This window comes from Anolis carolinensis, unplaced genomic scaffold (assembly GCF_035594765.1).
Source record: "Anolis carolinensis isolate JA03-04 unplaced genomic scaffold, rAnoCar3.1.pri scaffold_11, whole genome shotgun sequence".
Classification (NCBI taxonomy): Eukaryota; Metazoa; Chordata; class Lepidosauria; order Squamata; family Dactyloidae; genus Anolis; species Anolis carolinensis.
In genome coordinates, this window is record NW_026943822.1 from 17338606 (window position 1) to 17354977 (window position 16372).

Genomic DNA, 16372 nt, shown 5'->3' on the forward strand with positions numbered 1-16372 from the left:
TCCCACCAGTTCCTCCTTTACGTTTAAAGTTTCATCAAGTAACTTTTTGCTGGTCTTTTACCTAACATTGATATATTACTGGTCTTGGGGCTTAAGGTGTCACTTTTATCTTTGTGCTTTGCAGGCAAACATCAATGAAATAGTTTTAGCTTCGACACACGATGTACAAGAACTTGATGTCTCTGCTCTCTTGGCTGCACAGTCATATATATGGATTGGAGAAGAGTATGACAGAGAATCGAAAAGGTCAGATGGCTTTTATGTATGTACTTTGAATGTAATTCAAACCTAACTGGCAGTTTACATATAGAATAACTCAAGGACCAACACTATCAGTGTTTAAATGTGTTCAGTTCACTACAACTGACAAATAGATGCATTCTCATTGTTTTCAATGCCTGATGATAAGTTAACTTTCAAAATAACTGCCAGAGATGAAAAATTACAATGCTCTGTTTTTGCCGTTACAGTTCAGATGATGTTGATTTCCGTGGATCCACTACAACACTCACTCAGTCGAGCACAGCCTCTTTTGCCGTGGCTCAAATGCAGCCACCGTCTTCAGTGACATCATCAATGCCGTGGTTAGGCAGTGGGCAGACCAGTACAGGAGCTGGTATTGTACGTCATTTTGTTCTAAGCAAGCCTTTCTCATACAGATGATCACTAAGTATGATATGAGTCTCAGTTCACACATATTGAAGAATTCCAGGCTTCTAATCCATTGTAATGGAGCCTCCGGTGGCCTAGGGGATAAAAGCCTTGTGACTTGAAGGTTGGGTTGCTGACCTGAAGGCTGCCAGGTTCAAATCCCACCCAGGGAGAGCGTGGATGAGCTCCCTCTATCAGCTCGAGCTCCATGCGGGGACATGAGAGAAGCCTCCCACAATTATGGTAAAAAAAAATTTAAAAAACATCCGGGCGTCCCCTGGGCAACATCCTTGCAGACGGCCAATTCTCTCACTCCAGAAGCAACTCAGGTTGCTCCTGACACGAAAAAAAAAATTCCATTGTAATATAATCAGGTGTTTTGTCTTGGCACGATGACCACTAGATGGCAATAAATACCAAATTATTTGTAAATTTTATCCTAAGGGATCCTGTTTGCACCATGACCATATGCAGTTTACTTTTTACTGATAGAAAAGCATGCACAGCTGTCTGATTTTGCACATACAAATACATCTTAATTTTCACCCAATTCCGTATTAAATTACACAGGATATGCTACAGTAGGAAAGAACTATCATTTGTGGCGGCAGATAGAGAGGATTACATTTGTTGTACTTTTCTTACTCTTGAAAGAATTGGCCGATTAAGATTATTTCAACTCCCTGTGTAAAGGGGCAAAGAGGCCTTCTTTTCCTGCTAAAAAGCATTAAAAATGTTTGCCCTCCATCAGTGATCGGAAGGGTTTTAGCCTCTTCTTCTTCCTCTCACTGCTACTATTCATTCTCCTTTTATTAATTAGATCTTTGCTTGAAGCAGGTAGGAGAATAACCATGTATGCCACTTAAACACGGTCAAATGACAACCTTGTATAAAAGCCTAGTGCTAAAGAAATAAAAACTTTGTCAAGATCAAGTTTGATAGGACCCATTAGACATCACTTAATCTATACATTGGCTTGATTGAAGGCTTTGCCTCTTCCCTTCAGAGCTATGTTCCTCTCAGAGGACACTTTGGCTCATGGAAACAGCTGAATCTAAACCAGGACTCTTCAACCTGCAGCAACTTGCCACATGGATTGGGCAGTTTTCTCGAAAATGTGAATAGGGCTATCCTCAGACAAAGCCCCTGAGGTGGCACAGAGAATATTGCCATCTCTGGGTACTATGCACATATAGAGAACTTTGCATGGAGAGATAACAGTGATTCTGAGTGGTAGAATAAGATTTGCACACCAGATGATTCTTACAACCCGGTTTTACATTTGCTGTTGCCCGGAAGCAGTTGCGCTGAATATACTTAATACTGAAGCTTTTAGTCTGGAACCCAAATATTGTCTGAAGCCCAAATGATCCTTTCTTTTTGCTGTGAATTTAAAAGTGATTGTAAATTTTTCCCTTTTTTGCACGAAGCTCATCAAGCGGAACTTGAATAATGTGAAACGAATGACTTCTCATCCGGTCCATCAGTATTGTAAGTAATCCAAGTTTCACAGTGTGTGGGGCGGTTACAGTATGTGCGTAGTTACATTTCCGTTACATTTTTCTTTCTTCCATTTGTTTGTTGTTAATACCGTGGCCTCTCATGAGTGCACGTGTGGCTCTTTTCCAGACCTTACAGGTGCTCAGGATGGTAGTGTTCGAATGTTTGAATGGACGAGACCACAGCAGTTGGTGTGCTTTCGTCAAGCAGGCAATGCGAGGGTGACTAGATTGTATTTCAATTCTCAGGGCAACAAGGTGAGTGCTTTCAATTGTGCTTCTAAATAGTCATAAATTTTGTAATCCTGTTCCATCTTCAGAGAAGGAAAAGAGTGAATGGATGGATGGGGGAAGAGAGGGATATATATACACACACATACATACACACCCCTATCTCACCCCCCCCCCCCCAATCCATCTATCCATCCATCCACTCTTTTCCTTATACAGTAGTCTCATACTTATCCAACATAAACGGGCCGGCAGAACGGTGGATAAGCAAATATGTTGGATAATAAGGAGAGATTAAGAAAAGGCCTATTAAACATCAAAATAGGTTATGATTTTACAAATTAAGCACCAAAACATCATGTTATACAACAAATTTGACAGAAAAATAGTTCATTACAAATTAATGCTATGTAGTAATTACTGTATTTACTAATTTAGCACCAAAATATCACAATGCATCAAAACATTGACTACAAAAATGTGTTGGATAATCCAGAACATTGGATAAGTGAGACTCTACTGTATATATATTCCAGTCTGTTGAAGCCAAATAGGTTCCTATGGAAAACCCACTAGCAGAATGCAGATAGTTGGAAGCAAATGGAGAAGAAGTTAGGCCTATAAGTGTTTTGTCTTTATCTCAGGAGATTGAGTAAAAGTCTGCTAGGATCCATTTGCATCTCCTCTCTTCCATATTTTTTTTCTTTGAAATGCTTGCATATATTGCCCTAGATAGGAAAATGAATGTCACTATCCAAATCTAAAATCATAGGGTGAAGAGAGGAAGATTAGTCGTGGTTTATAAATGCTTATCTTGTTAAAAAAGAAAGAAAATACTTGAGATGATTCTATGAACCCTTCTGTTAAAGAGACTTGGCTCATGGACTACCAAAAGCTGTTAGCCAAGATGAGTGCATTCAGGAGCGATGTACCACTGAATGCTAGGCCACAACATTAGAGAAGAAGACCTCTTCCATGTTTGTGAGCTTTCCAGGGGTATCTTAAGACTGTGTTACTATTCTGCTGTTATGGAATTCTTTGCCATCGTCTTTCACAACCACATGACTGCAGCACACAACTTTGTGGAGTTTTCCTTCTTTGTCGATCTTGAAGAGATGTACCCACTTTCCCAGCTTCTTGTTGTCCACATGTTGTTGGGCTCCAACTCCCATCAGTTCTAGCCAACATTATCAATAATATGGGATTGTTGGAATCTCCATTCAGCAACATCAGGAGATGTTCCTTCTCCCTGAGATAGACCTTTAATACATAACAGCAGGATTACCCCTTCTGTTCTTGTAATTAATAGTGCTCTTCTCTTCCTGTAGAGACATATGGTTATAATTACTTTTTTCATGCCTCGTATTACTTTCATAAAATGAGAGCAGTGGTTCATGATGAATTCCATATGGACCCAGTTGGGGAATGTTGATCCCCTCTATTCACAGTAAGGAAGAAGAAAGGGGCGTGAAAAAGGTCTACTGTTGATGTTACGGGTTAGAAAGCATGACGCTAATTAGGAACTGAAATGCTGCAGGGATTGGGCTGGTGCAAAAAGGAGATTTTCTCAGTGCCTCAGCCACTCCATCAATGAAGAACCTGCCAAGCTGGTGGGAAGCATTTTTCATCCCATCATAGTTTTCACATTAGGAGAGTTTGACTTTCCTGACTTTTGCAAGAAGATTTGTTCTTCTATTTCATTACTAGCTGTGCCCAGCCACGCATTGCTGTGGCTTTTTTTAGGTGGTTCCGTGTCTTAGAGGGGGGAATCCTTTGTTGGGAGGTGTTAGTTTCTAGATGGTGTTAGTTTCTGATTGTTTCTAGATGGAATTCCTTTGTTTTCAGATTGTTGCTCTTTTTTTTGTGTTTTGAGATGAAAGAGTGATGAGTACCGAATGGGTTTGGACCTTCAAAGAGTGGGTGTTTCCCCGTTTGAGGGGAGGGGGGGGCGGAATCCTTTGTTGAGTGTAAGAACGTAGAAACGTGAATGAGGGGTTGTGTTGTCAATTTTCTAGGTTGGGGGGCCTTTAGTTTTGTTGTTTTGCCCGGTGGAGCGACGCCATTATCCTTTTATATATATATAGATGGAAAAAAAATTACAGTGTAAAAAGAAGTATATAGTTTAATAATAAACATTGATGTGCTGGCATAGGGAAGGGATGTGGAATATTTAGCCTTCCAGACAATGATGGAGTACAACTCCCATCTTGTCTCAATACTGGCTAGGGTTGAAACAAGTGGCCGTTCAACATCTGAAAGGTGCCATGATCCCCATTCCTGGTTTAGAATGATGATTGCAGTTTTCTTAAATGTTCCTTATAAAAACTTCTGAAAATTAGCATTCATGTCTAAGTAAAAAAGAAAAATCTGTAGCCTGGAGTATCAGATGTCTTTAAGAATATATTCTCTTTTTGTAGTGTGGCGTAGCTGATGGAGAGGGATTCTTAAGTATCTGGCAAGTAAACCAAACCGCATCCAATCCTAAACCTTATATGGTAAGTAATCAGTCTCATTATTTACAGTTTTTATTCTGCGTGCTCACTTATTATAAGCGTGAGACAGTTCCAGATGAAACTAAAACGATGCAATCAGTTACAGCTTTTATGTTTGTCTTTCATTTGGAAAGTAAGATTGATAATTGTATGACTTTTCAGGTAGTTTTGAACTATGGTTCCCAATATGCCTTGCTTTTGTCTGTGCTTTCTGGGATTGCTGTTATTTTACCCTTCCTGGGAATTTCTATAGGTTCTCCATTACTACATAGAATCACAATTTATTTATTTATTACATCAATTCTACCCCGCCCTTCTCACCCATCAGGGATTCTGGGCGGCTTACAATATAAACATATACATCAGAAAAACAGTTTACATCAGTGTGTTGTCGAAGGCTTTCATGGCCGGGATCACAGGGTTGTTGTATGTCTTTCGGGCTGTGTGGCCATGTTCCAGAAGTATTCTCTCCTGACGTTTCGCCCACATCTATGGCAGGCATCCTCCACAACCTCTGAGGATGCCTGCCATAGATGTGGGCGAAACGTCAGGAGAGAATACTTCTGGAACATGGCCACACAGCCCGAAAGACATACAACAACCCAGTTTACATCAGATTTAAAAGTCTTTCAAAATTAAAAAATTACAATAAAAATTAAAATATACATTAAAAACCTACATAATTATACATTTAAATATACATTTAAGGCGCAATCAAAGACCAAAGATTCTGAAGGAGGTGTTCCTTATAGGAATCCCTAGCTCCTCCAGCATGACTCTATGAACAACATCCAGAAAAAGCTGAGTAAAGAGTCATTCTGGAGGACCTAGAGATTTCTAGATCTAACATTTTAAAAACATCAGTGAATAATCATATCTACAAAAGTCAAACTTGTAAGTGTGTGGTGGGGGGGGGGGGCAAGTGTACTATATTGAATCAGGAGAGGAAAGTGTGGCCTGTGGGTTGTATGTGGGCCCGCTCAACTGTGGTTTGGTTCCCCCTCCCCTTCTGCTTCATTTCAATTAAAAGGAAATCAAGCTGTTAGGAGCAAACTGTGACTAATGTAATTCTGTGTAATATTCTGCCCAGTAGCAAAACAAGACTAAAGATGCTCAGCAGAAGCAGCAGATTCAATCTATCTCCTCCTTGAATGTCTGGCTCCAATTCTTTGAAACTAAGTTTTGTCGGAGAGGCAGAACAGGGTAGCAAAGTGGTGTGTGCCTCTTTACAGAGCCAGGGAATCAGAAGTGGAAGTGATATAGAGGCCTCTTTGCCTCCGTTCAGAACCAGTCCTGTACCTCCTCCACATCAGCCTCTTTTTCCCTGCATGGATGAGAAGGCCACTCAATGTAAGAAGTAGTAGGAGGGCCATGAAGACACCAGTCAGCTGCCCTTTCTCCCTGGAGCCAGCTAAGCCTTAATGTGGGGGTTCTCTGTCTTCCACCTCTGATGATAAGGTCCCAGGTTCATGCAGAGCTGGAAGAAAGTGGGAAGTGGGCACTTCAATTCCTTCCATTCAAGCCCTGATCCCAGTCTCATGAGTGGGAAAGAGATGCATAGGGAATGGAGAGAAGGGCAGAGGGTCAAACCTCTTTTTTGATATCTCAAGCATCATAAATAAGAGGAGCATTGTTTTGCCTGGTTCTACAAGATGCCAAATATGTATAATCAAAACATTGTCAACTAGGAAATTATTTTAAAAATCAAAACCAAAACAACATGTCTGGGCGTCCAATGGAATCTCCTTCTCTGGAAGTTTTTAAACCGAGACTGGATGGATATCTATCAGGAGTGCTTTATGTATTCCTGGATGGCGAAGGGTTGGGCTGGATGGCCCTTGGGTCTTTTCCAAATCTGTGATTCTATGTTTAGTTTTGATCAGTGCTGAAATGGGTACGCATGGCATACTTTGCTAAGAGTGAATCATGATTTGGTTTCTGATCAAACATTCCTTAGAACTGTCATGTTTTAATTATCCTGCAGTCACCTTCACATTTACAAAACAAACAACACCCACGTTTATAAACGAGAGTTAGTACCTTTCCATTATCTGTACTTTAAGAGTTGATATTATACCAGTATTTTAAAAAACTAATTCAGTTTCCAGCTGTTTTCCTTGCAATTATGCTGCTCACTAGACATGTTGACATTAGTGTAGGAAATTTTATACTTTGTCACTGGCAATATTGTGTCACTTGTTTTTAACAGAGCTGGCAGTGCCACAGCAAAACCACAAGTGACTTTGCGTTTATTACCTCTTCAAGTCTGGTGGCGACTTCGGGGCAGTCTAATGACAACAGGTGGGTTCAGAGGGCAAGACAGTGGAAGCACTGTTAATGGGAAAACTAATATAGACTCAGTGACTAGCACTGATTCATTTTTGTGTCTGCTTCCTCCCGCAGAAATGTGTGTTTGTGGGATACCTTGGTGTCACCATCTAATAACCTCATACATGGTAGGTTTATTACAGATTATCTCTTTATAGACAATATTGTGATTGTTGATCCTTTCCTTTGTTTCTGAAAGTTGTAATATTAGTTCTGTGCAAAACTGGCAGTTTATTATTGTCCTGAATAGGCATTGTTTTTATGCTTCTGCAAAGGCTAGGCTTTCTAGATTCTTGGCATTGAGTGCCCAGCAATGGCATGCATCCTAGATCTACCAGTGTAAAGGATTTGCACCCCTAAGCTACTTCAGCTGTTGTCAACTGAACAGAGGAATGTGTTCCAAAATCTCTTTTGTGTGATGCATCCTGTTTTATGGGGATCCATATGTCTGACTGCTTTGTAAATTGGCTTTATACTGCTTCATAGACATGGTAATCTGATCACATCTCCAGAATGCATCCAGATACATTTTAAACCCTTATTGCACATGTGTAATCTCTGTCTCTCTGTCTCCCACTCACACATACATATGCACATGTCTTCCCTCCCTCCCTATGCAGATACATTTCATGCCCTCGGATCAGTGCCTGGAGAACTGAATGGCCTCAGAGCTTTACAAACTTTGGCTCTTCCTAAGCTAGACTAAACACCAGCTAATCATTGCGATAACAACCCAAACACTGCCAAGTATGCAGTGATAGGCAAGCTCCATCGTAACAGCCTGAGCTTGGCTGGAGAGTGTAATATATTATAGGAGAAACCTAGTATTCCAAGTAAGAATGGTGCAAAATCTTTTTACAGAGAAACCATGGAGTATTTGAATGCAGCATCCATGACACTGCATCCTTCTTAGCTTTGTCTTCAAGGGCAGAGCTTGAAAGTAATTCATGGTAGATAATGAATCCCTTGAAATTCTTTCCTTTTTCCAAGAAGAAAAGTATAATTACATGACAGTGTGGCTGTAACTTTCTGATAGATGATACGTGCTGAGTCTCCATTATCCGAAATGCTTGGGACCAAAAGATTTTTCAGATTTCAGACTTCTTTTGGGAATGCCTGTCTTTTGTTTATACATAGTAAAGAAAGGGATAGATGGGAAGGTGGATAAGCAACTGGACTGAAACCTGGTGAGTTGTAAAGAACTCAAGCAGGGGCTCTCAATTTTTTATTCCATTTGGCATCCAACATTTTAAGCTGTTGAACCTGCTCAGTATTCAGTGTGATATTTGGAGAGAGTTGTTCCCTTGGATTAATATATCAGAAGTGAAAGATGGCTAGACAATCATATGTTGGAATGCATTTCTCATTAGCCTGACCAGCGTAGCCTACACTGAAGGAAGAGTGAAATTGCAGTCTGGCATTGTCTGGAGACCACATGTGCCCTATCCCTGATTTGAATAGTAGTATCTTTGGAGGCCTCAAGTGTAAAATAGTACATCTGTGGCCTCTTTTTAGCTGTAAAACTGGTGCATCAAGTATGCTGTGACTTCCTTCTCATGGCTTCATTTCAACTTGGCTCAGTTTTCACAACCAAAGTTCCCTATAAGTGGGGATACTAACCAAGGCTTGTAATGTATAAATATATATGTATATATTATGTCTGTCTCCCTTAGCCTTCACTTGTCATGACCATGGTGCTACAGTGCTTCAGTATGCACCGAAGCACCAATTGCTGATTTCTGGAGGCAGGAAAGGGTACATTTCCCTCTTTGACATCAGACAGAGGCAAGCCCTTCATACCTTCCAAGCGCACGACTCTTCAATCAAAGCCCTGGCCCTTGATTCCTCCGAAGAATGTTTTTGTACCGGTTCAGCTGAAGGCAACGTGAAGGTAGGCTTCTCCTATGTCCAATGGGAACATCTCTGACCCACATGTTTTGGTGTGGCCGAAAGTAAAGATAACACATTTTGTCCTTGTGTTCCATATTGTAAGGTGTCATTTTGGGGGTGGGAAAAGCATGGACCTCAGGCTGTGTGTGTCCTCTGGCAACATCCCAAAGCCCTTAAGCCTACACCATGAGTAAGATTTAAAATAGATTGCTGCTGTACTGTCAAGAGTGTCTCCTTGTAATATTGGGGTCCGCCACTGAGCTGTGGCTCCTTCTTCAGAGATTGAATGACTCTAAGACCCAAGTTCTACTGACAAAGCTGCTTCTTTGCCATTATCTTTGATCTAGGTGTGGAGACTGACCGGCTATGGTTTAATCCATTCATTTAAGCATGAGCACGCCAAGCAGTCTATCTTCCGAAACCTGAGCACTGGAGTCATGCAGATTGAAATGGGGCAAGGCAATCGCCTCTTCTCCTGTGGAGCAGATGGCACGCTGAAGATGCGGGTTTTACCCAATGCTTTCAATATCCCTTCAAGCCTTTGTGACATTCTGTAGGCTTTGCTGCTGCTGCTGCTGCTCCGTTGTAACAAGGTTTACGTTCCAAGAGAACTGTTAGGTGCTGTAGCAAGCATTTCAGAAGGAACGCTACCATACTTTGCTATCTGAGTAGTTTATTATGGCACTTTAATGCTACAGTTGATTCACAGGAAGACCAATGTTTTGATCTTTTTACAAACAACACACACATATTTGTATTGTTTCAAGCACTGCATCTATGGATTCATGGGGATGGAAATGCATGTTGAGATCCAGCAGCGCGATAGCTGGGCCTATGCTCTCTGACCCAAGAACCTTGTTTACTGAAATAAGCAGAAATCTGCTTACATTCCTGCAGTTGCAGCAAATTACGTAAAGTAAGTGGGTTTCTTTGATGTAGGTTTGGAATATTCTTCCAAATCCTTGCCACTGATTTGAAGCATGTCTTGCATTATTTTTCCCTCCGTTTTCAACATTTCTATAATGAAGGATATTCCAAGTGAGTGTGGTTTTACATTGTTTATTATTATTATTATTATTATTATTAATTGTTGTTGCTATTATTTTGGGTCATACCACTACGACTTTGTGATGACCACCCAATCAGTGGACCAGTGTGCAATGAAGAATGTACTGTGGGCTAAGTGTGAATATTAATTTAATGCTGGGATCTTTTTCCCTCCTCTTCCCTGGTTAGTATTAATGCACAGTCGGCGCTTAAGTTGCACAGAAGCACATTTCTCCGAAGCTGTGGGATTTTCCTTAAACTGCATACTGTTTGCGCTTTTTGTTAAAAAAATCTCTTTGGGCAACAAACACAGACATTGTGAAATGCATGGGGCCGCCATTGAAAATGAAAGCCTAGTGTTCTATTCCTTCCCCTTTCGATAATATATACCTTAATCCTTTCCTTGCATTTCTTCATCTCTTTCTTTGTACCGTTGACTGGGGAGGGCTAGGAATCAAGGCATTTAATGACATTGGGATAAGTAAGTTGTATGAGACATTATGGAAGGAAAGAAGGAATCCAATCAGAAGGACTTCCATTTTCACGAGTCGCTCCATGTCTTTCGTAACATCAATTCCACAATTTAAATCCTCCCTTTTTTTTGACTCCTTCTTTTGAATTAAGAATCTGCCATTTGTAATCAACGCAACCCTATTTTTAGCCATCCTTTGAGGACTTTTAAATTCCTATTTTATTTTGAGAGAGAAATTTTTTAAAATGCACTGCAGTCACTAAAGCTATAGAAGAAGCTACTGGTAGACCCATACAATTGCCACATTTCAGATGAATGTCAGGCTTACATGTGGCCAGCTAGTAAATAGTTGACAAAACTGGTAATCTAAACTGTTTTCGCAGCATATTGTATAAACTATGCAGAGGTCAGTATTGTTTGCTTGTAATATACCAGCTATCGTCCGTCATCTTTAGATGTATTTTTTCTCTGTTGTAAACAGGAAGACAGGCTCTCACTAAGATAATGGAGCAGATGTCTGTGTATTTAAATGTTAAACAAAATTGTATTTTTTTTTCCTCCTTCAACGGGAACCTTGATGTCTGTGTTGTATTGTAAAAGGGGGGGACGGGGACGAAATGCTGAGATAAAAACTGCACCTTTGTCTAAAGGCAATTTTTAATTGCAAGCTGTGAAGTATGTATATGAGGAGAAAGCAAATGTCATTTGTTGGTTTTACCTTTGTAACTTAAATAAATTCCTTTTATTTCACGGAACACCCTAGAGTCTCTAGCTTTCAAAGTAGTAACAGGAGGCTTTGCCCCAAGCTTATTATGTTGCAACCCTTTCTTTCTGGAGTTGTCATTCCATGTATAGGTTCCTTGCACATTTTATGCATCCCATAGAGTCTCATTTAGAGCCTGGATGGGAAACGTGTGGGCTTTTTGAAGGGGGTTGGACTGTCCATTGTCCTTAGAAAATGTTTATGAAAAGTAGCATTGTAGCAGCACAGCATTACATACAACACATTTGGTTGTACAAAAAAAAAACACCACAAAAGCCTTTTTAGGCTATGCTGGCACACAGTATTAAGCATCCTCTCTTCTATAAAGCCAAAAGCAGCCTACATGTAAACTATGCAAAGAATTGTAACTTGTGTCATATGTGTTTATGCAAGATGTGCACACAAAGGCACACTTTTCGCCTCTGCTTCAATAGAAATATACTATTTATAGAGAGCCAGTGTGTTGCAGTGGCTTTCTTGCACTGGTTGTTGGACTCTGAGTCTTGTTCAGGTCCCTGCTCAGCCATGGAAACCCACGGAATGGCTTTGGTCAGAGACACAGATCGTATCCCACAATTTCCCGTAGCCAAAAGGACTTTCAAAACACCACAGGCTCACCGTATTTATGACCACCTGGAATGCAACCTCTTACGTGAGAGAATTCACACCATCTGCAACGAACTCGCAAACACAGACAAGGACCTGCTGCACCTCCATATCATGTGGAAAATTAATATTATATATTAGAAAATTAAGAAAGGGAAGTTTATATATTTGTGGAAGGTCCAGGATGGCCTGGCTTCCTCGTGTCTGATTGATTCATGTCTGGAATTCCTCTGAGATGATAATATCTCTGAAAATTTAGATTTTTTTTAAAAAAAATGATGCATATGTGAGATTACTATACAAAATCCCAGAATACTTGTAAAGTATCTATACAAACATACGATAGTCTATGTACAAAGAAAATGTGTCCAAATAACATATATTATTAAAGTTCCCCGTACAAAGCTCAATTTGGCCGTACCCGACAAAATGAAAAGGAGCAACAGCTCTAACACAAAAGTTATTCAAGTCTGGTATTGGTTCCAATGTATATAGGCTTCAGGGATACATAGTCAATGAAAATATCTTCCAAACAATTTAAACAGATGGTTGGTCATGTTGCTGTATACTGGAATGAAGAAAATAATGATAGAGCACCGCTCTCAAAAAAGTCTTCGAAAGTAAAGTCCAAATAAAGTCCCAAGTCTACAGGGGTCCCAGGTATTTTTGTACCCTGTTTCAGGGAGCTATTGCTCCTTTTCATTTTGTCGGGTATAGCATATGTGAGATTGACAGATTTATTCTTCTCAGCTCAGGACTTTGGACTTTGAAAAGGTTGCATTTCCATCCCTGTCTCATTGAACCACATCAATTTTTAGTGAGTTTTGCCACCTCTTTTTATGTGAAGTGACCTCTTCTTTTAATACATTTGCATCAAATAGGCACAATAGTTTCTCTCCGCCTAAAAATGACGTCTGGCAAGTGCAATCGGGGAAGAATTTTGTTTTGGTTCACATTTTAAGAATTCACCCAAATCCACAAAGCAGATTTTCAGAATGAAAGGGTTTTTAAAATCAAATACAGGAGAAAACAAACATTGATTGATGTACCCATTTTCTCAAAAAGACTGCTGTTTTTATGAAGGCCAGAAATAATCATCTTGATAGAGAAATCTTCATCTCAAAATGAGTTCAGCGGATAAAATGGATGGGGTACTGCATTAGGAAGCCATGCTCCCAAGTGTAGAGTTGCTTGTCGACCTGATTGTAGGAGAGCATTGCTAGTACAGGCGTAAACGTTGTGTCGTTCTTCTTGAGCGCGGAAACTTTGAGTGCAAAACTCGCATCAGAGAGGGACAGTTTCAACTCAAAGCTTGTGTCCAGCTGCTTCTCTCGCAAGAGGTCAAAGGCAAACGCCACGTGGATCTGGTTCTTATCGGTGATGTACAACACTCCGCAGGCGACGAAGGCACTCCCCGCTTTGGACTGTGGGTAAGTTGTATTGATGTGCTGCAGCACTGAAAATGCTTCCGGGTCGACGTGCGCGACCACAATATGCTCATCGGGCCTCGATAGATACATCACCCAGAGCCCGTTTTCATCGGCAGCGATGCTGAAGTAGGACTTGGACGTGTTAAAAAGGTACATGCGCTCATAGTACCAGGCGTTCTCGATGGAGAGTGTTTTGGCCAATCCTGTTGCCAAGTCATATCTGCAATGGATTTTTCCAAAGTTAAAAACAACTATAGTAGAATTCAGGCATGCATATATATATATTTAACTAGCTTTGCCCGGCCATGTGTTGCTGTGGCTTATGGGAATCCTTTGTTGGCCAGGTGGAATAGCAGTGAACAGCCTTGCAGTCTTAAAGTCTGGCTGTTTTCTGGAGTAGCTGGAGCTATTTGTTGTATGAACGTAGAGGCATGGATGAGGGGTTGTGCTGCCAAGTTTAGTGTTTCTGGGATGTGTGGTTTTGTTGTTTTGTCCTAGGCCGAAATTTCATTACCCTTTTATATATATAGACTAGCTTTGCCCGGCCACGCGTTGCTGTGGCTTATGCTTTCAGAGTGTTGCTCTTTATTTACTGTCCTGATTTTAGAGATTATATTGTTCTGTATTATTATATCACAGTAATTATTACATATATTTATAATCTTATATTATCTGCTTAGAACTGGATTATATGAAGCCCCTTCTAAACAGCTGTATAAAATGCGCATGGAAGTGGATTATATGGCAGTGTGGAGTCCAGATAATCCAGTTCAAAGCAGATAATATAAGATTATAAATGGGTTATATAGCTGTGTGGAAGGGCCATATACTGTAATCCAGTTAAAATCAGATAATCTGTATCTTATAGGCAGTGTGGAAGAGGCCAAGTGAGGCCTAACTCTGCCTGTCCCCTGGCCTGAGTGGGTTGCTAGGAGACCAAGCAGGCGGAGCTTAGCCTTCTAACTGGCAGCAATTGGATAAAAACAATTATTCCTCTCCCTCTAATTAGGACTTTATTTTTTCTTTTCTTTTTGTTGTATGAACGTAGAGGCACGGATAAGAGGTTGTGCTGCCAAGTTTAGTGTTTCTGGGGTGTGTAGTTTTGTTGTTTTGTCCTAGGCCGAAATTTCATTACCCTTTTATATATATAGATTATTCATTTCTCTTACACTGAAACAAATAAAAGACTATGGTTTTCAAAGAGTCATCACGTTGGAAAGGCATCTTTGAGATCATTTAGTTAGTCTGTCAGCTCTAGCTTCCCATGTGGGGACATGAGAGAAGCTTCCCAGCAGCATGATAGCACATCTGGGCATCCCCTGGGTAAGGTCTTTGTAGACTGCCGATTCTCTCACACCAGAAGCGACTTGTCTCAATTCGCTCCCGACATGATAGATAAAATCTGCAAATCCGATAAGCATGCCCTCTATTTGATCATATAATTGTTGGATTGCATTGGGCTTAGAAAAGAAACCTGTGGCACCCCATTTGGCCCTTTTCTCCAAGATGAAGAAGAGCCATTGATGAACAACTTTTGAGTTTGGTCAATAATCCAATTACAAAATGAATGCAGGATTCAAGTATTGGGGTGAGATTACCTTGGTATATCATCCAGTGCCGGAGTTAAATACTCAGAACTAGGACTAAAAACTAGGAAAAATGTTTCCAAGCCATCACCCGACCTTGCCTTCACAGAACTGTCTGAATGTTTAGTCTCCCAAGTATTGTTAACCTGTTTGTGTGTTTAAATTACCGTTATTCCTAGAATTTTTTTGATGACTGAATGAATACTAACGAGAAAAGCTCAGAGATTCGTATGCCATTGAACACAGATCAGCAAGTGCTCCGCTGCCAAGAAAGACCTCATGAATTTCATAGAGTTTTCTTACACCCGGTCGTAAATACCTGGAAGTTCAGAACCAGGAAAGTTGGGTTTCAAACTAGTAGGGCTTTGTAGACTACTACTAACACCTTGAGTTGGGTTTGGCAACTCACTTTAGCTTCTTCCATTCTTTAAGATGGGGAAAACATCTCATTTTTCCACTTTGCACCCATCCAGCATATCATACCAAGGCATTGCAGCACAGCGTCAGTTCAAGATCCCATTTTGGCCAATTTTCAAACATTTCTTTAAATTTATTATGTTTGGGACAGGGCTTGGAAAGCTTGGGAAGCAAACTGACATTTTGGGTGATTTGAGGGCAATGAAAATCCCTTAAAATTGACAATTGACCCTTCTATAATTTATATTCATATACAGTAGAGCCTCCCTTATCCAACATTCGCTTATCCAATGATTTGGATTATCCAAATTAGTAGTCAATGTTTTTGTAATCAATATTTTCAATACATTGTGATATTTTAGTGCTAAATTCGTAAATACAGTAATTACTACATAACATTACTGCGAACTGATCTACTTTTTCTGTCAAATTTGTTGTATAACATGATGTTTTGGTGCTTAATTTGTAAAATCATAACCTCATTTGATGTTTAATAGACTTTTCCTTAATCCCTTCTTATTATCCAACATATTTGCTTATCCAACGTTCTGCTGGCCCGTTTATGTTGGATAAGTGAGACTCTACTGTATATTTATAATCTTATATTATCTGCTTAGAACTGGATTAAATGAGGCTCCTTCTACACAGCTGTATAAAATGCACACTGAAGTGCATTATATGGCAGTGTGGACTCAAGATAATCCAGTTCAAAGCAGATAGTCTGTATTTTATAGGCAGTGGGGAAGAGGCCTGATTGAAGCGGCCCTGGACGCCATTAAATGGCTGAGTGGGTTGCTAGGAGACAAAGTGGGCGGAGTTTAGCCTTCTAACTGGCAGCAATCGGGGGGGGGGGGGGGACAATTATTCCTCTCCTCTAATTAGGACTTTATTTTTCTTGGGGGTTTTTTTTATGTCTAAACACAGCGGGGGTGACCAGGTCTTTTGTGGTCAAATTTCATG

The 16372-nt window shown here is 40.3% G+C and overlaps 2 protein-coding genes across 5 annotated transcripts in view; one reads left to right on the forward strand and one right to left on the reverse strand.

Annotated features, from left to right (window-relative positions):
• The window catches only part of dmxl2 (Dmx like 2), a 68384-nt gene extending 57019 nt beyond the window's left edge, over positions 1–11365 (forward strand). For all 4 annotated transcript variants that reach the window (XM_008118492.3, XM_008118494.3, XM_008118493.3 and 1 more), the window contains 9 exons: positions 125–246; positions 471–621; positions 2082–2142; positions 2281–2408; positions 4799–4876; positions 7083–7174; positions 7277–7329; positions 8875–9092; positions 9439–11365. In XM_008118492.3, the coding sequence (XP_008116699.2) occupies positions 125–246; positions 471–621; positions 2082–2142; positions 2281–2408; positions 4799–4876; positions 7083–7174; positions 7277–7329; positions 8875–9092; positions 9439–9648 (1113 nt within the window). In that variant the 3' untranslated portion in view covers positions 9649–11365. The remainder of the gene's footprint in view (positions 1–124; positions 247–470; positions 622–2081; positions 2143–2280; positions 2409–4798; positions 4877–7082; positions 7175–7276; positions 7330–8874; positions 9093–9438) is intronic.
• The window catches only part of gldn (gliomedin), a 45684-nt gene continuing 39736 nt past the window's right edge, over positions 10425–16372 (reverse strand). The window contains exon 10 of the mRNA XM_062963502.1: positions 10425–13629. Within this exon, the coding sequence (XP_062819572.1) occupies positions 13110–13629 (520 nt within the window). The 3' untranslated portion in view covers positions 10425–13109. The remainder of the gene's footprint in view (positions 13630–16372) is intronic.